At 39.8% G+C, this 20,608-nt stretch overlaps 2 protein-coding genes across 2 annotated transcripts; both read right to left on the reverse strand.

The window, feature by feature from the left end:
- Positions 1-486: 486 nt before the first annotated feature.
- Positions 487-1,788, reverse strand: LOC100357116 (olfactory receptor 4X1). The gene has a single exon (XM_002709107.3). It carries the CDS (start codon positions 1,786-1,788, stop codon positions 859-861), a length of 930 nt encoding a protein of 309 aa, XP_002709153.1. The 3' UTR covers positions 487-858.
- A 12,935-nt stretch (positions 1,789-14,723) lies between these two features.
- Positions 14,724-15,653, reverse strand: LOC100356858 (olfactory receptor 4X2-like). The gene has a single exon (XM_002709106.1). The coding sequence runs from the start codon at positions 15,651-15,653 to the stop codon at positions 14,724-14,726; it is 930 nt and encodes a 309-aa protein (XP_002709152.1).
- Between the last annotated feature and the right edge of the window lie 4,955 nt (positions 15,654-20,608).

The following is a 20,608-nucleotide window of genomic DNA, read 5'->3' on the forward strand; positions in this document are numbered from 1 at the left end:
GAATGTTATCAGGTGGAGATTAGGAAAATATATAGGTAGAACATGTTCAGAAAATAATAGGCTCTAACAATATAATAGAAAATAATAATAAAACACTAAGAGAAGGCCATGATTTGAGGGTATTTCATACCCTGTAGGAGTTTATATTTTATTCAACAAGAGAAAACCAATGGGACAAACGGGAACCATAAGGAGAGAAAACAGGACAGGAAAGTCAAACAATTGTGAACAAAAGAGAAATTTAGAGATCAACATGTTCATGACACATGTTAAATAAGCACGTTCCACCTCATGCTTTAGAAATCTCTGTCTCGTACTAGCACGTGCTCATGTGCCTTTCCTGACAAGTGTCAACACCTTCTCTCACGAGGACTAAGCTTCTCTAAGTCAGTTTGACCTGCCCAGAATCCACTCCGCAAATCCTGAGTGTGTCAGGTCGGCAGGATTTCTAAGCACACCAGTGATCACTAAATCTCTCCCTGCCCTTTCAAGTCTCAAAACCAAGGCTCAGCTGTCTCCCACGCAAAGGACATATGGACCAGTGGTTCCTTGACATGGTCCTTCCCATCCTCTCCCCTCTCCTTCTCCACTGTTCCCAGACTGACCTGGAACATTTCTGGAAGAGTTCCCTCTCCAGGGCAACCTATCTGCCTCATGGCCACTGCCAGACGTGGAACTGTAGGGGATCCTCAGACTCCAGGCAGGAGATGTCTCCAGTCTTGTCCAGTCCTTCTTAGATGAGGAAACTGGAATAAAGAAGGAGACTGACCCAAGGTCAGGTAGGATGAAGGCAGAGTGCAGCCCTAGGTGCCCCGATTTCCCGTCTCCTATTCGCCCTGTCTTGCCTTACTAAATCATCTATTTCTCTTCCCGCATCACCTTCCTCCTCATGAGCCTCCTCACGGCATTTTTCACCTCGGCATTCCTGAAGGAGTAAATGACGGGGTTCAGGAGAGGTGTGAGCACCGTGTAGAACACAGCGACTATCTTGTCTGCAGCAAAGGTGACACAGGGCCTCATGTAGACAAAGGAGCAGGGGATGAAAAACAGGCTCACAACCACCAGGTGAGAGGCGCAGGTGGAGAGAGCCTTGCGCCGCCCTTCTGAGGTGTGGCTCCGCAGGGAGTGCAGGATCACCGCGTAGGAAGCCAGCAGCACAGCGAAGCTGATCACCGAGATGGAGCCGCCGTTCACGATGATTAGCAGGCTAATCAGGAAGGTGTCGGAGCAGGCCAGCTTCAGCACCGGGTGGACATCACAGAAGTAGTGATCAATGATGTTGGGGCCGCAGAAGGGCAGCTGGAAAATGAGGAAGGTTTGCCCGAGAGAGTGCAGCAAGCCCCCACCCCAAGCCGCCCCCACCAAGAGGCCACACACTCTCCGGTTCATGATGGAGACGTAGTGCAAGGGCTTGCAGATGGCCACATAGCGGTCATAGGCCATCACCGTCAGAAGGAAGATCTCGGTGCCTCCAAAGAAATGGAGGAAAAATATCTGTGTGAAGCAGCCCTTGAGGGAAATGGCTTTCCTCTTGTTAAAAGGGTCAAAGATGAGCTTGGGAGCTGTGACAGAGCAGTAACAGATCTCCACAAAGGACAAGAAGCTGAGGAAGAAATACATGGGGGAGGTGAGCCCTTTGCCAGCCATGACGGTCACTATAATGAGACCGTTGCCCAGGACGATGGCCATGTACATGAGGAGAAGCATCACGGAAATGACTTTCTGCACATTCCTGTCCTGGGAAAATCCCAAGAAAATGACTTCAGTCACATTGCTTGTGGCGGCCATGTTTTAAAGCACAGAAGCTAATAACCTGAAATCATAGAAAACAGTAATTTTTTATTCTCAATAATCAGACGCATTTTCCTTTGGCTTTGGGTTCCCTCTTTGCCTTGGGTTCGCCTAGAACATGTACTCCATGAGATAAGTAGATACATGAGCACCCATCATGGCTTGATATCATGCCCAGGCTAGGACTTGACTTGGTAGCTGTGCAGCCTTGAAGCACTTTGTCTGACTCAGGTACATGCACTCACTGGTTTTTATCCTCACAACAGAAAGGAAAGGACACTTTATGGAGAAAACAAGGCTCAGAGAGGTTTAGCTACTTGCTCACAGAGCTCATATTGGAACTGAGGTCTGTATTTTTCAAAATGAAGATGTTTTGGGGAGTGATCATTTATCCTAGTGGTTAAGGTGCCCTTGTCCCAAATCAGGATACCTGGGTTCAGTTGCCAATTCCCACCAATGTAGACTTTGGGAGGCAGCAAATGACAACTAAAGAAGTTGGGTTCCTGCCACAAATATGGGAGATCTGGATTGTGTTCCAAGATCCTAGTTCTAACTCCGATCCAACAGTGGCCACTGCAGGCATTTGGCACGGGAACTGGAGAATCAGAGCTCTTTCTTTGTGTGTCTGTTTCTCTTCCTCTTCCTCCCCCCTCATTCTAAATACTTATTAATTTTAAAATGATAATGATTGGGGCTGGCATTGTTGCACAGTGAGTTAAGCTGCCCCCTGCAATGCCACCATCTCATATGGGCACTGGTTTGAGGTCCTGCTGCTCTACTTCCAATCCAGCTCCATCTTAATGCACTTGGGAAAGCAGCAGATGTTAGCCCAAGTACTTGGGCCATTTCATCCACATGTGACCTGGATGGAATTTCAGGCTCCTGGCTTCAGCCTGGCCCAGCCCCAGCCATAGCAGCTGTTTGAGGAGTGAAACAGCAGACGGAAGATTCATTCTTTCTCTCCCTCTCCCTCTCCCTGTCCCTCTCCCCCTCCCCTTTCCTTCCTCACTCCCTCCCTCTCTGTAATTCTGATTTTCAAATAAAATGAACAAATCCTTTTTTAAGAAATGTTTATGATCCCTCTACATTCCTACTCACGTGACATCATGAGGAGTAACTTACATTAGTTGCAAAATAGCAACTTCAGATCAGTCTTGGCTTATACCATGGAGTGGAACCAATATTTTGCAGTGAGTGACACAGTTGCTCAACCCCTTATTCAGCAGTCTATGAATTCCTAATCAGACTCCCTGATATACATAAGGGAAACGGTGAGGGAGCAAAAGGACAGAGTTGCCAAACTTCAGCCACTCACCGAAACAGTCTGTCTCAACAGTCTAGGGACCAATGGCTAAGAAACAATTCAGAAGAAAATCAAGTGCCATTTCATAACACCCTATTGTTCTATGTGGCTTTCCCGGCATCCTTAAATCAGAACCTCAGAGCACAGCAAGTCTATAAGCCTCTGAGCTGGGTAGAACTGCTTCCTGAAACAATTGTATGTTAAGAGACCAGCATGCACTGTAGAGGGCATTGCAGACAGGAATTCATTTAGATGCTCTTGCTGCATCAGGCAGGCCTGACACCCATCTTTGCTCCTGCATATTGGCTGCCTCACCCATGTCCCCTCCTCCAGACCCACCTCCAAAGACAGGGGTTGAGGACCAGTGACTGTGCCCTTGCCCCCTGTTTAGAGCTGCTTTCTTATGCCTAAGCAGGGAGTCCAGTTAATTACACAGGTTACAAAATGATTGGGGTTGAGGACTTGTAGCATTCAATGTAGAAAGTTCATTCCAAGTCATACCACAAGGCAGGACTGATAAGGATGCTCTTATTATGGAACTACCATAAAGGACCCTGCAGAAATGAGAGACGCAGTAGAAGCGCTTACACTTTGAAAATGCAGATGTCAGTTCAAACAAGAGGTGTATGACCTTGGACAAGTGATGAAGCCTCTCTGAGCCTCAGTTTCCATATCTACAAAAGATACAAGACTATCGAATCATTGTTGAGTCCTCCCCTGCCTCCCTACCCAGCCAACCAGTCGCACACAGGGTGCTTGGGCAGAAGGGTTTCACCATTGACAGGAAAAATGACTCCCTTTCTGGGTGAATATTTACTGTGAAAATTAGCTTGAAATCAAGTGCACTGTATTTCTAGAATTTCTTGTAGATGTGGGGTATCAATGAAAGTGGTACTCTCAGAGCATTTAAGAACTTTTAGTCTTTAGATTTTAAAAAATGAGGCTTTTATTTTAATTCAAGGCTGTTGCAGTTTAGCAGTAAGAGGAATATACAACTACAACATAATGATGAAATGTTCTTAAAGACTTAAACAGATTTAGAACTGAAGAAAGAAAAGGAGAAAACATTTATTGAATCTCTGAGTAGAACTAGAAAACATTTGAGATAATATTATAAAGAAATCATCAGACCAGTGAATCATTAACAGGGATGGCAACTTTTTTATCTTCAGAGTCCAAAATAATTTTAATTCTGACTGTTTTATTGTCAGGGCCAAAGAAAAACACTCTGAAAGATAAGAATGTTTTCTTATTGGACAGTAAGTTAACTGGACAGTTCCAAGCTTTTCAGTTAAGAAAACCTAAAATAGGGGCTGGTATCATAGCACAGAGAGTTAAGTCACCACCTGCCATATGGGCACCCGTTTGAGTCCCGGATGTTCCACTTCAATTCAGTTCCCTGCTAATGCACCTTGGAAAGCAGCAAAAAATGCCTCAAACTCTTGGGCCCCTGCCACCCACATGGAAGACCTTGATAGAGTTCTAGGCTCTTGGCTTCACTTGGCCCAGCCCCAGCCATTGATGACCATTTGGAGAGTGAACTAGTAAATGGAAGATATCTCTTTATCTTCTCTCTTTATCATCTTCTCTGTGTGTGTGTGTGTGTGTGTGTGTGTCTCTTTCTCTCTCTCTCTCTTTCTCTCTGTTTGGAAGGGAGTGCACGGACTCCTTTTCTTTCAGAAGAGGAATCCAGGGCCCAGATTCCCACAAGTTGGTATGCAGCCTGGACTAGATTCAGGTTCCATGGCTTCTGTCCAATACTTGCTCCACTGCCTATCTCATTCATTGACTCATCCCCCAGGTGCTCATGCAAACCTGGCTTCCAGAATGGAGTGAGAACACGGAGAGAGAAGAGAGTTCATAACAAAGACAAAGCCAAGAGAGAGTAAGACCTGGAAAAAATGAACAGTAAGAAAATTAATCACATGGTCTACTTCAGTGACTCACTTGTCTTGAGGTGCAAGTTCTACCCAGACAACCTGGGCAGAGGCTCCAGGGAAGACAGTATCGGCTGCCAAGGAAGGAAACCTTTGCAGGCTTTGCCTTGGGGATGTGAGAGCTTAGCTCTAGCACTTTGTCACCACGGGTCAATTATTCTCTACCTGCTTCATATACATCTGTTATGTCTCTCTCTAGAGAAAAAAAATGAATTTCTAAAGGCTGATGAAGCAACTCTTAGGAGGAGACTTCAAAAAGTATAGAAAAATGGAAGTAAAGGATAAGCTTATTTGAATGGAAATAATTTTTAAATCCATGGATAGTTTCTTCACAATGAACATTTTCCATGAATTTTATGGAGTTCCCTCAGACAGCCTCAGTGACCCCTTGCGCAGAGCTGGAACACAGTGGGTGCCAATAAGTGGTTTTGGTGTAAATCTCCAACCTCCCATCAGCTGCTACATCTATTTCAAAGCCACACTAACACTGGGTATATCCTATAAACAGCAGAGAGGCTAAAATATTTGGGAGGAGAATGTCTATCCTCAAAAAATAAGCTCTTCCTTTTGAAACTAATTCCAAGCATGCACTAGGAGAAAATAAATGAATGAACTTACCTTGAATATTGTTTGTTGCCTTGATTCTTAACCTTATCTTCTGGATCTCTTAGATTCACTTGAACAAAGTCACCCCAGAAAAGTAGAGTTTTATTCCACTAACAAATCTAGAGACAAAATGAGTGTACTAGTGTCACTGGTTTCAAATTTGGTGATCCTGGTTCAAGATTGCTCCTTACTAAAATTTCGGCTTCTGTGTAGGCTTATCTCCATTCAGGCTTAAATCAAGTGAATGACGTTTCTCCTACAAAACACAGATATGAAAATATATTTAGACAGGCTCCTTGAATGTTTAAAAAGAAACATTCTGTGTAGGCTTATCTCCATTCAGGCTCAGATGAAGTGAATGACATATTTCTCCTATAAAACATCAGATATGACAATGTATTTAGACAGGCCCCTTGAATGTTTCAAAAGAAAATTCCTGAAAAATATCTCAGCAGTTGATTGAAAACCAGCTTTGCAAACTATTCCATACTGGCCATGTTGCCAGTTTGTTTTGCCAATTTATCTCAAGTGAGAACGACTCTAACATCTATGCTAAGCCAATCTATAAAGTAAATTTCTCATTCTGTCATTTAAGAGGTATCATAAATAGGCATAAAAGGTAAGTGAAAATGAACAGGATGATGTCTGGGGTTTGCTGAAAAACCAAGCAAATCTCAGAAAGGTTCCCGTGTGTGGACAGATGTGGAAAGCAAGAGAGACGCCAGTGAGTGGAGCCAGTGTGTATCAAAGATCCCACTGAGGGGTCCGCACATCCAGGGTAAGGGCTCAAGGAGTGTAACTGACTCGGAATCTGTCCTACCCAGCAAAGGCACTGCCAAAGATGACCTTCCCATATGGACTCACCACGTGCCATAAACATCGCCACCTCCACATTCCAACTCCAGAGCATACTGCCTTTCTCTAGAAAGCTGTAGGGGAAGGTAACAATTCTAAAAGGAGAAATGAGAGAGATGTCTCCTAAACTGAGAGGCCTGAAGCATTTAACGCCTATAAAAACCACAAACTGAGATCTGGGAATTCAATTCCCCAAACTTTGCAGACATCCTCTGTCTGGGGAGTTTCTGAGAAGAACAAAAGTCAATTTTCAAAGTGCTGCAGTCAGAGGTTAAGGAACTTAGCTCTAATTAATGTAATTATAAAGCAGAAACTTCTACTTGTCCCCTCATGATCAGCCCCTTCCTGTTCTGGCCCCAAGAGGTTTCCCCCTCCATTGCCAACTAAGCAGCAGTAGATAATCCAGCCTCACAAACCCTGCTATTCCCAAAACACACATCCTCATGGGTTCCTGTTGGCAATGAAGTCGATGTGTTCCAAGAAGATTCTAACCAGGTGGACCTCAGCCACTGACGCACAAACCTTGGGTGTCTGAACTGCAAAAGTGTCTAGACGTGGAGCTGCCTTCAACCTCATCTTGTATAACTGTTTCACTTTACAGATTAGAAAGCAGCAAAAGATGAAATTTATTTGTATTTTGGTTGCATGGATAAACCAGCTGTCTTGTTTGGGCCCCTGTCACCCACACAGGAGACCTGGAAGGAGCTCTTGGCTTTGGCCTGGCCCAGTGAACTAGCAGATGAAAGATTCTCTCTCTCTCTCTCTCTCTCTCTCTCTCTCTCCTTCTCAAATAAATTTTTTAAAATAAAATAATTTTTTTATTTTATTATATATTTAGTAAGAAGAAAAAACACTTCTTCAACAGTAGAGACAAGATCGTAAATAATAATCAAATCTCAAAATGCCAATTTCATTCATATGCATTATATTTTTTGAACTCTACTAGTTACTGCAGATCAGAGAAGACATATGTTATTTGTCTTTTGGGGATTGGCTTACTTCACTAAGAATAAAGGTTTCCAGTTGCATCCACATTTTTGCAAAAGACAGGATTCATTCTTTTTATGACTGAGCAGTATTCCATTGTATATATATGCCACATTTTCTTTATTCAGTCATTGGTTAATGGGAATCTGGAATTCAGACTAAACAGTGTAAATTTTATTAAAAAACTAAAATTAAAAAATGTTGCCCATTTATACATGCATGGATTTGTTTCTGGGTGCACTATGCTGTTCCATTGAATTCAAAATGTGGAAAAATGGAATTAAAAGACAAGTTTATTTTGGTGTAACAAAATTTGAAATGTGCATAGTTTTTCATAATACACTTATTTTTAAAGATTTATTTATTTGAAAGACAAAGTTACAGAGAGAACGAAAGGCAAAGAGAGAGAGAAAAACACACACAGAGAGAGGGAGAGAGAGAGATCTTCCATCCGCTAGTTCACTCCCCAAATGGCTGCAATAGCCAGAGCAGATGTAGACTAAAATAAGGATCCAGGAGCTTCTTTCAGGTATCTCACATGGGTACAGGGGCCCAAGCACTTGGATCATCTTCCATTGCTTTCCCAGCCACATTAGCAGGAAGCTGAATTGGAAGTGGAGCAGCCAGGACTCGAATTGCACCTATATATGATATCAGAATCATAGGTGGCCACTTTACCTGCAACACACAGTGCTGACCCCCTTATTATACATTTTCCATGAGCTGTTTAAAGTTGCTTCATGTGTCTCTTCTTGCAATATCTATACTATTCTAAGTGACACTCTGTAATATATTTTCAAATCAGGATATACGAAGCCCCTAGTTTGAAATACATATATTTTGATCAGCAGTTTCACTGCTATGATAGCTGTGCATATTTAAATAAGGTTGTTCTTGTGACACAATTTGAAAACAATCTAACTATCCATCAGTAGCAGACAATTAGTATAATATAAATGATGATACAGGATCATGCTTTCAATGAATGCTTCAAAACTATAATAAAAGAATGAGGAAAGTGTCCCTAATATAGAAAAATCTGAAAAATGTAATATTAGGTTAACAAAGCAAGTTTCAGATCCATGTACACAGTTTATTATTATCCATGTAACGGTAGAAGTAAACGAGAAATACAAATTAAAATTGTATTTGCATAAAGGAACGCTGAAAGAAATACAGGAGACAAAAACTAAAGGGGAAGGGGAAAGTAATGGAATCTAACTGTTTACTTGTGCTCTTTTCACTGTTTTAAAACTATTATGACTACAGTAGAATACTACAACAAGTTCATGAGATGGATTTAAAAGTTGTATATTTGGTGTAAAAACATTTTTCAATCCATGCACAGATTTTTTCATAATATGCATCTTTCCATGAAACTTTTAAAGATCTCTTGTATTAAATGTGTAGGATTATTTACACAAAAACAATTGAATTAATCAGAAGAAAAAATAGTTAATAGATTTTTCCATGTATAAATGTATAGTTCTTAATATTGAACACTTTATAAATAAGACTCAAAGACAATTAAATGCAAAAACATTTACCACAAAAATCAAAGAAATGAAAGATAAACAAGATTACCTATTTAATTTTCAAAATATTTTAACTTTTTTGTAAAATAATCCAATTTACAGAAAAAAGTGCAATAATAGTACAAAGAACTCTTGTATCCCTTAAAGAAAAATTCCCCAAATCAGTGCTTTTCCACATTTTCTTTATTAGCCATTCATTTTCTCAATAAATACATAGATAAGTAGACAAACATATGGAATTTTTTTCTTATACAATGGAAATAAGAAATGGCCAAAGGTTTCAAGTTCATAATTATTTGGGAAGTCTAGAGATCTAAAGTATGGCATGAAGATGACATGATTCTATCTATAGGGGATCCAAGAGATACCAACAAGAGATTATTGGAACTCCTAGAAGAGTTTGGTAAAATAGCAGGATGTAAAATCAACACACACACACACACACAAAAAAAAAAAAAACAACAACAACAACCTTTGTATACACAGACAATGCCACAGCTGAGAAAGAATTTCTAAGATCAATCTCATTCACAACAGCTACAAAAAAAAAATACAATGGGATAAATTTAACCAAGGATGTCAAAGATCTCTACAATGAGAATTAAAAACACTAAAGAAATAGAAGAAGACACAAAAAATTGGAAAAACTTCCATGTTAATGGATTGCATGCATCAATATCATCAAAATCTCCATTCTTCTGAAACCAATTTACAAATTCAATGTGATACCAATCAAAATACTAAAGACATTCTTCTCATATCTAGAAAAAAATAATGCTGAAATTCATTTGGAAACACTGAAGATCCCCAATAGCTAAAGCAACAGTGGATTAGTGTCCTTTTTACCCCACATTTTCACCAGAATCTGTTGTTAGTTGATTTCTGTATGTGAGCCATTCTAACCAGGGTGAGGTGAAACCTCATTGTGGTTTTGATTTGCATTTCTCTGATGGCTAGGGATCCTGAGCATTTTTTCATGTGTCTATTAGTCATTTGGATTTCTTTTTTTGAAAAATGTCTGTTAAGGTCCTTGGCCCATCTTTTTATTGGGTTGTTTGTTTTGTTGCTGTGGGGTGTCTTGATCATTTTATAGATTCTAGTTGTTAATCCTTTATCAGTTGTGTAGTTTGAGAATAATGTCTCCCATTCTGTTGGTTGCCTCTTCACTTTCCTGACTGTTTCTTTTGCTGTAAAGAAAATTTTCAATTTGAGGTAATCCCATTTGTTTATTCTATCTTTGATTACCCATGCCTCTGGGGTCTTTTCCAGGAATTCTTTGCCTGTTCCAATGTCTTAAAGGGTTTCCCCTATAATCTCAATTAATTTCATGGTGTCGCAATGTATCTCCAGTTCTTTGATCCATGTTGAGTGGATTTTTGTATAAGGTGTAAGATAGGGGTCTTGCTTCATACTTCGACATGTGGACATCCAGTTTTCCCAGCACCATTTGTTGAAGAGGCTGTCCTTGTTCCAGGGGTTGGTTTTAGGTCCTTTGTCGAATATGAGTTGGTTATAGATGTTTGGATTGATTTCCAGTGTTTCTATTCTGTTCCATTGGTCTATCCATCTGTTTTTGTACCAGTATCAGGCTGTTTTGATTATAACTGCCCTGTGGTATGTCTTGAGGTCTGGAATTGTGATGCCTCCAGCTTTGTTTTTATTGTAAAGGATTGCTTTAGCTATTCGAGGTTTCCTGTTTCTCCATATGAATTTCAGCATCATTTTTCCAGATCTGAGAAGAATGTCTTTGGTATTTTGATTGGTATTGCACTGAACCTGTCAATTGCTTTTGGGATAATGGACATTTTGATGATATTGATTCTTTCAATCCATGAGCAGTCCACACATCAGACTCATAGAATGACTAATGCCCTAAACAGCAATCTGACCTCAGAATTAGCCCTTAAGGCATTCAGGTCTGGATGAAACCAGACCATGCATTTCAGGCATGGAAAGCCAAGACACTGCAGCAAAAAAAAGAAGTATGTACTTTTCTCTAAAGGGAAAAGAGACCTTCCACTATGCTTATGGCTCTCTCTAAACACTGATGGAGATCGTCAACTCAAAAGGCTTCCAAAGCTTTGGCAGCTTATGTTAAAAGCTTCATGTCATACATAAGAGTGTTCATTATTAAATCAACAACAGGAGTCACTGTGCACTGACACCCCATGCAGGACCTCTGTCCTCAATGAGTTGTACTAAGAAAATTAACTGTAAAACTTGTTCTCAACCAGTTCTTTATACTTTGTGTGGGGGGTGGGTGCAAATTATTGAAATTTTTACTTAGTATAGAGTTGGGCTTCTGGATATAAAGATAATTAAAATGAATCTTAATGAAGAATGGGATGGGAGAGGGAGAATGGAGGATGGGAGTAGGGATGGGAGAGCGGGCATGAGGGTTGAAGAACCGCTATATTCCTAAAGTTGTACTATGAAATTCGTATTCATTAAATAAAATATTTCTTAAATAAATAAAGTAAAGCATGAGGACTCTACTAACTATTCTTGTATTGTATACAGAAAATTTGGTAAGAGAACAGATCTTACAAACTTTTACAACATAAAAAGCTAACTGTGGAAGGATATGGTTACATTAATTCTCTTGACTATACTAATCATTCACTATACATATCAAAACAACATGACACCTTAAATCTATACAACAAAATAATTTTTTGATACATTTACAAGCTGTCAACATGCTTCCCCATTACCTCTAGATACCTCCATGGGTAATCTTTCCACTTAATTATTGTTTAAATCTCTTGCCTTTACTCCTGCTGTACAAGGGCCTTTTTACTTTTTATCTGCAGAACTCATTATTTAAGATTTGACTATAATATAAATTTAAAATGTTATCTCGAAAATTAAAAAAAAATAAAGGAGAAAGAGAAAGAAAGAAAGAAAGAAAGAAAGAAAGAAAGAAAGAAAGAAAGAAAGAAAGAAAGAAAGAAAGAAAGAAAGAAAGAAGAGAGAGGAAGGGAGGGAGGGAGGGAGGAACAGAGGGAGGGAGGGAATGAAGGAAAGGAAAGCAAGAGGGAGAGTAATAGAGAGAGGTATAGTGGGAGGGATAGAAGGAGGGAAGAGAGGAGGAGAAGGAAAGAAATATTATTGGTTTTAAAATTGTATCTCTAAACTATATTGAATCTGTTTTTTGTGTTAATGTCACAGTAACATGAAAAAATAAAGCATCAGATGGTATCAAAAAAAAGAGATGTTCAAGGGAACACATTCTTGCAGTATAACTTATGTCCATGTTCTCCAATCAAATTGAAAACATACATCCTTTAAACAGTAAGTAAATAAAATAATTTAAAATAAATAAATAAATCCAAGTATATTTTCTGAGATAAACACAGTACAATTGTCAAAATCAGAAAATTAACATTTGTACAATTCTTTCTTCTACAGAGTCCCATCTCACAATGATCTTATATAATACAGAACTCAATCCAGGATCACATGTTACACATAGTTGTCATCTGTGTTTAACATGGAAAAATATTTTGTCTTTCTTTGTCTTCACACTTCTGAGGAGTGAAGCACAGAGACTTTGCATATTATTCAATTGGAGTTTGCCTTATTTTTTTCTTTCTTAGAATCAGGTTATGTCCTTTGCTAGTAATACCGCTGCAATGATATTGTGTACCTGTCCATGCATTATACTAGAAAGCACTTGGCATCAGTTTGTCTAAACCTAGTGATGTTAACTTTGTTCCACTATTTAAAATGGGGGGGGGGGAGCTATTAAAGTGACATTTTGCCTTTGTAATTAATAAATATCTTGGGGAGATACTATGAGATTATGGAAAATCTTATTTTTCATTTAAAAAGTGCTTAATGACAGTGTTTGAGAATGTCAAGAGCACTTCACAAAGGTAGGGGATTCACAGATTTACACTTTGCATCAAACGTCTTTATATTCTTCAAAACAGTAAATTCACCATAATAGGTGAGATCTAAAAGAAAATCCAAAGTGTAGTTAAAACTTTTTTATATGAGACTATTTACCATGGTGTTATTTATACTGGTAAAAAATGAGAAGCAATAGAAAACTAGAGTTTTGTAAACTTTAAGAGCTTCTGCACAGCAAACAAAATTATCAACAGAGTGAGGAAATAACCTACAAAATAGAAGAAAGTATTTGCAAGCAATACATCTGACAAGAAGTTAATAACCAGCTTATACAAGGAATTCAAATAGCAAAAACGAAGAAAGAAAACAAAAATACAACCTACAAATGGGCAGTAAATCTAAATAGAAATTTCTCAAAGAAAAACATACAAACATCCATCAGGTATATAAAAATATACTCAAAGTCATTAATCAGGAAAGAAATGCAAGTCAAAATTCCAGTCAAATTGGTTACTATCAAACAGACAAAAATAACAAGTGATGACAATGGTGAGTATGTGGAGAAAAGGAAACCCTTGCACCCTGTCAGTGGGGATGTAAAATTAGTCATTGTGAAAAATAGTATGGAATTTCCTCAAAAAGCTAAAAATAGAACTACCATATAATCAAGCAATCCCATTACTGAGTGTAATCCAAAGGAAAAGAAATCAGACTAAGAGACATCAGCAGCCCATGGTTCTTGCTACACTATTCACAACAGCTGAGAAATGGAAACAACCTCAGTGTGTGCATTCAGGTGAATGGGTAAGAAAATGTGGAATGCACACAATGAAATCCTGTCATTTTCAATAACATGGATGGAACTAGAGGTTGTTATGCTAAGCCAAATAAGCTAAGTAGAAAAAATACAAGTATCACATGATGTCACTCATATGTGGAGTCTCAAAAAATTATGATCTTGGGACCATTGCTGTGACGTAGTGGGCTATACGGGCTCCAGTTCTAGTTCCAAGTGTTCCACTTCCGATCCAACTTCCTGTTAATGCACCTGGAAAAGCAGCAGAAGATGGCCCAAGTGCTTGGGCCTGCACTCATGTGGGAAACCCAGAAGAAGCTTCTGGCTCCTGGCTTCAGATCCACCCAGCTCCAGTCATTGTGGCCTTTTTAGGAGTGAATCAGTAGATGGAAGCCCTTTCTCTCTCTCTCTACCTCTCTCTTTCTATAACTCTACCTCTCAAAGAAATAAATAAAATCTTTTTTTAAATGAGGTTTACCTACTTTAATAAAAAAAAATCATGATCTCAGTACAAGTTAGAAGTATACTGGTGGTGACAAGAGCCTGAGGAGAGAAAAAGGGGAAAGGCTGAGCAAAGAGTTAAGTTTTAACGAGATAGAAGGAAGAAGTTCTGGGATGCTATTGCACTACTAGTAGGGTACTTATAGCTAATATTAGTATAATGTAAATTTCTCTAAAAACAAAAAATTATAAAATAGGACGCTGGATGTTTTCACCAGGAAGCAATGATGGATGATTGAAGATCTATTTACCCTGATTGGACATTACACAATGTATGCATATATCAAAACATCACATAGTGCTCCATAAATACTAAAAATTTGTATGTGTCTGCTAAATTTAATTTTTAATTAAAAATAATCTAAAATTAAAAGTATTATTAAAGTACATTCATAGAAATAAATATTTTATAAGTGACTGAATGAAGTTTTTCCAGATGGACACCCCTTAGAATAACTCTAAACTAACCAGTCCTGTGATGTTGCTTCAATCCATTCAGCCCCTTAAGTTTGGACTCAGCATCACTACAGACTCAATGATCAAGAGGAACAAAGCATCTACTCCTCATCTAGTTTAAATGTCTTCATCCATAGCTTCTTCATTGCCTTCTTCAATTCAGCATTTCTCAGGGAGTAGATGATGGGGTTGAGGAGTGGAGTTATCACAGTATAGAACACAGCCACCATCTTGTCCACAGGCAGAGTGGCAGAAGGCCTCATGTAGATGAAGATGCAGGGCCCAAAGAACAAGACAACCACGGTGATGTGGGACGCACAGGTGGAGAGTGCTTTGCGCCGCCCCTCGGAACTCCGGGATCTCAGATGGAGCAAGATGACCACATAGGACGCCACAAGGACCACAAAGGTGATGACAGACAGGGCCCCACTATTGGTAACAATCAACAGACCAATAAAGAAGGTGTCTGAGCATACAAGTTGGAGCAAGGGAAGTACATCACAGAAATAGTGGTCAATCACATTGGGGCCACAGAAGGGCAAGCGGAAGATGAGAAGGATCTGGGCAAAGGAATGCACAAAGCCTCCTACCCATGTTATTCCTACAAGGACAGCACATACCTGGCGGTTCATGATCGTGGTGTAGTTGAGAGGCTTGCAGATGGCCACATAACGGTCATAGGCCATCACAGTGAGCAGAAAACTCTCAGTGCCACCAAAGAAGTGGATGAAGAAAAGCTGTGTCATGCAGCCCCACACAGGTATGGTTTTCCTTTCAGCCAGTAGATCTGAGATGAGTTTGGGGGCTGTAGTAGAGGAGTAACAGATCTCCACAAAGGACAGATAGCTGAGGAAGAAGTACATGGGAAAGCCGAGACTTCTGCTGGTCGTGACCGTGAGCACAATGAGGAAGTTCCCCAACACAATTGCTGTGTACAAGAGCAGAAATATCACAAAGCAAACTCTCTGCACCTTTGGATTAGCAGAAAGTCCCAGAAAAATGAATTCAGTCACATTGTTTGCACTAGCCATGAGTTTGCCACCAAGAGTCAACATTTGGCTGGTGTGATCTGAAATGATAGAAAACAATACCATTTTTTTACAGGATTGAATTAAATGAAAGCTCTTGCATATCTGATAAGTTTTTGAGCTCATTGAAACACAAAGATATTGAAACATAAGAGTATTTAGTTACATGAAGAAGGAAGATCATCTCAAGAAGGTATAGAGTAAGTGTTCATGTATCACATGAGGCTGGGATAAAGGGGAGAATATAAAAAATAAAGCTGTGGGTTAAAAAAAATAGAATCACCTTACAAAATACTTTTATGGGCCTAGAAGTCTATCCTGCAGACAATGGAGGTTAATCAAGAATGTTCATCATCTGCAATGTGCAACCAGTCTGTGGAGGTTGGACTCGAGTAAACAAACCAAAAGAGGAGAGCTATCATAAAGTTAATACATCCCCTCACTGGGCAATGTGGGGCAAGGAAGTGTGAACAGTCTTCATGATAGACATCTTCCAACTGCCTTTGAAGGTCTTTAACTATCTTTTACCTGAAGCTTTCATCGCACTTCTCCTTGCTTCTTTTCTACCCTTGTTTTACAGAGAAGTGTCCCCAACCTCTCCACATCCCCTTCAGAGTCATCAAAAGAGATGTCCCTGGTACTCCCCTTTGTACTCAGCATCTCCTCTTATTTCTTCTTCTTCCACTAATTCTCTCCTTCCACACTTGATCATTTGTTAACTTTGTCCCTTTCCAATCATTCAGCTCAATACATGCATAATTCTCTTTGCTAGTATCTTCACTCCTTCAGTTATATTCTTCCAGAGGCAACAAAGGTCCAGTACTCCCCCCATATCTAAACTTGCTCTGGCAAACTCTTCTCCACAATCAAGACTTCCAACACCTCATCCCATCAGCAAGACTGATTGATTTGCAAACTTTCATGACTCCATGCTAGACTTTATTCAATGTGGCTGAGCTCCACCTATATCAACACATCCCACCATATACTGCAACTCCAGGACATCTGAGACAAGGAGCCAGATGATGTCCACTAACAGCACACAGCTTCTGTCCTTCATGGAATGAATACTGGCATGAAACGGAAGGAAATCATTGACAGAATTTGCAATGACAGAAGCAAAGAGAGGGCAGAGAGTAGCCCTAAACGCTCAGATCAGCTGCAGAATTTTACCAAAAAAGTATTCACAGAAGAAAATATTTCAAGTTGTCTGGACCCCTGGGTTTCCATTCAGATCTTTTTCTAGTTGTATCTATGTGAAATTTAGAAAATGTTTTTACCTCAAAGATTTAAGGTTAAGCATATCAGTGTCATAAATTCCACTCCCTGCCTCATCTGAGGAAATGTCCCAATGCTATGCATTGCCTGGGATTTCTCTAGAGATAGAAAATCCACCTCCCCAGTCCTTACACCATCATGGAATCACAGCAAGTAAAATATGGAATTACAATTATTTTTAGTGGCCTTCTGCCTCACTGAAGTATGCACTTCCTGATGGTAGAGATCACAACTTACTCACCTCTCCATCCCCAGTGCTGCTGGAATGCCTGCCATGACATAGCATTCAAGGAATGTCAATTAAATGGAAAAATAGTGGATGTGTATCTTCCCTATCCTTCTTTTTTTTTTTTTTTTTTTTTTTGACAGGCAGAGTGGACAGTGAGAGAGAGAGACAGAGAGAAAGGTCTTCCTTTGCTGTTGGTTCACCCTCCAATGGCCGCTGTGGCCAGCGTGCTGTCGCCGGCGCACCGCGCTGATCAGATGGCAGGAGCTAGGTACTTATCCTGGTCTCCCATGGGGTGCAGGGCCCAAGGACTTGGGCCATCCTCCACTGCACTCCCTGGCCACAGCAGAGAGCTGGCCTGGAAGAGGGGCAACCGGGACAGAATCCAGCGCCCCGACCGGGACTAGAACCCGGTGTGCTGGCGCCGCAAGGCGGAGGATTAGCCTAGTGAGCCGTGGCGCTGGCTTTCCCTATCCTTCTTAACACAGCATTTGATGCATTCTAGGTTTTCAGTAAATATTGAAATACCAAAGGCCCCTAAAGTCTGAGTCCATGACTTCTGCAGCCTTCAGTCCCAGCACTAAGACTGTGCATGCCTCAAAGATCAGACCAGCGTATGAGCAATTTGTAAAATGCCACAAGCTGCCTGGAATTATCCACTTCACTTTCCAAGTGAAATCAAACACCACATGCAGAAGACGTTCAAGGCCACAAAACTCACTGTGGTGTTTCTGTGGCTTTGCTGTTCTCACCACAGTCACCTTTTCTGTCCTTATCACAGAGATGCAAATATCCTGAGAACAGCTCCTGGGTTCAGTTTCCCAATTAGCCAATCAGGAAGGACTGAGGCAAGGCTGAGAGCCAGAATCGTAGGAACTGCTCCTCCTGCGACCTTAGCCTTGAGAATGAGCCACTGGAGTCACAATTACACCTGAATAAAAGAAAAACAAAATTGACTTGCCTCCCAAGTGTTCGTGAACCCTGGTAGCTCAGTCTTAAGTTCACACTGCTTAAGAGACACCAAGGGAAAAGGCAGGATCAGATGAGAGAAGGTTAGTCCCCAGAGACCTCATCCTCTCCCTAATCAGGAAGACTATTTCATAGGAATACGGACCTCAAAATCTTTGTAGGGAACAATTCAAAGTTGTAAGAAAACCCCAATATTTTTGTAGGAAACTTCAGAAATCAGTAGGAAATTTGAACAAATTCACCAAGTAGTCACACAGCACTTAACTCTTTGTGGTGCTGTTCAAATATCAATGATCTATAGCTCCTGCTTATGCTGCACTTAATCATGTAGTTGAAAGGCAAGTGAGAACATTCAAAAAGGTTGGTCCAAGGAACAAGGGCCACAAGTGCCAGGAAACTAAAATAAGATTTCTCCTGGCCTCAAGTATGAGTAAGGTTTTCAACAAAAGTTGATTTTCCCCCCAAGAAGACACTTGGCAACGTGTGAAGACATTTTCCATTATTGTATAGGGATGGTATGAAACATCCAACAATTCACAGGACAATTCCCCACAGCAAAAAAAAATATTCTGAACCAAAGTGTTAATAGTGAGTGCTGCTGTTGAGCTCAGTTCACGATAGCTAAAACATGGAATCAACCTAAATGCCCATCAACAGAAGACAGGATAAAGAAATTATGGGATATGTACTCTATGGAATGTTACACAGCGGTAAAAAAAAAAAATCTGGTCATTCACAACAAAATGGATGAATCTGGAAAACATCATACTTAGAAATAAGCCAGTCACAGTGAGATCCCAGTGGAAAGAACAGGTCTTCAAAGAGGGAGGTGCCTTTCTCTGAAGGGAGGAGAGAACCTCCACTTTGACTATGACCGTGTCTAAACAAGATAAGAGTCGGAGAACTCAAGGGGCTTCCATAGCCTTGGAAACTCATGACTGGTGCATAGGGAGATTACTGATGCCATAAACAGGAGTGTCAATTTGTAAAGTCAACAACAGGAGTCACTGTGCACTTACTCCTCATGTAGGATCTCTGTCCTTAATGTGCTGTACACTGAGGCTTAATGCTATAACGAATACTCAAACAATATATTTCACTTTGTGTTTCTATGGGGGTGCAAACGATTGAAATCTTTACTTAATGTACACTAAACTGATCTTCTGTAAAAAAAAAAAAAAAAAAAAAAAAAAAGAAATTATCAATTCCCAACTTGACTCTCACTGGGATTAAACATGACAATAGGTCTGATCTGATTTCATCATCATTTAAAAAAAATCATCTATTATTTTTCACTTTATGTTTCTGTGTGGGAGCAAACTGTTGAAATCCTTACTTAAGGTATACTAAGCTGATCTTCTGTATATTAAGATAATCGAAAATGAATCTTGATGTGAATGGAAGGGGAGAGGGAGTGGGAAAGGGGAGGGTTGTGGGTGGGAGGGACGGTATGGGGGGGGGGGAGCCATTGTAACCCATGAGTCGTACTTTGGAAATTTATATTCATTAAATAAAAGATTAAAAAAAATAAAATAAAATAAAACTCTTCCAAAAATAAAAAAAAAGAAATAAGCCAGTCACAAAGGGAAAAATATCATATGTTCTCCCTGATCTGTGACAACTAATGAAGCACCTAAAAGGAAACCTGTAGAAGTGAAATTGATACTATAGGAAGTAATGATTTGAACAGCCCTTGTCTTGACTGTCAAGGAACAGTTTTTTATTTTATTTTTTTACTGTTTTCTTTTTCTACTTAATACCATTGGTTGAACTCCTTATTTAATACAGAATTATTCATAGGTTCTTGAATCCAGTTGAAAATAAATTCCAGTAAAATAAGAGTGGAAGTAAGAGAGGGCCACATTTCCACAAACTTACCCCTAAGGGTAAAGCTAAAAACTTGCCATAAGACTCTAAATCCCATTAAGCTGGGTGGTAAAAATGCCATCTTAAGTGTTAAACTGATCATATTAAATATTAAAGTGATCCTATAGATAGGATTAAGTGATCATATAAATAGGCTCAAGTGTCTGGTAATAATAATAGATACAATTAAAAAGGAGAGAATGTTCCAACATGGGAAGCAGTTCACACAGCAGACTCATAGAATGACTAATGCCCTAAACTGCACTCTGACCTCATAATCAGCCCTTAAGGCATTTGGATTTGGCTGAAAAGCCTATGAGAGCATTTAAGGCATGGAAAGCCAAGACACTATGACAAAAAATAATCTACACAAAGGATCGCTGAGAGTGAGATCCCAGTGGAAAGAAGAGGCCATCAAAGAAGGATGTACTTTTCTCTGAAGGGAACAGAGAATTTTCACTTTGCTTATGGTCTTGTCTAAATACTAACAGAGTTTGTGGACTCAAAAGGATTCCACAGCCTTTTCAGCTCATGACAAGAGCCTTGGGTAATCACTGACATCATAAATAGGAATGTCTGGCTGGCACCGCGGCTCACTAGGCTAATCCTCCACCTTGCG

This window comes from Oryctolagus cuniculus, chromosome 1 (genome assembly GCF_964237555.1).
Source record: "Oryctolagus cuniculus chromosome 1, mOryCun1.1, whole genome shotgun sequence".
Taxonomy (NCBI): domain Eukaryota; kingdom Metazoa; phylum Chordata; class Mammalia; order Lagomorpha; family Leporidae; genus Oryctolagus; species Oryctolagus cuniculus.

Bases quoted from the DNA above. Each gene is read 5' to 3' on its own strand.
- LOC100357116 (XM_002709107.3), bottom strand. From the start codon at position 1,788: ATGGCCGCCACAAGCAATGTGACTGAAGTCATTTTCTTGGGATTTTCC.
- LOC100356858 (XM_002709106.1), bottom strand. From the start codon at position 15,653: ATGGCTAGTGCAAACAATGTGACTGAATTCATTTTTCTGGGACTTTCT.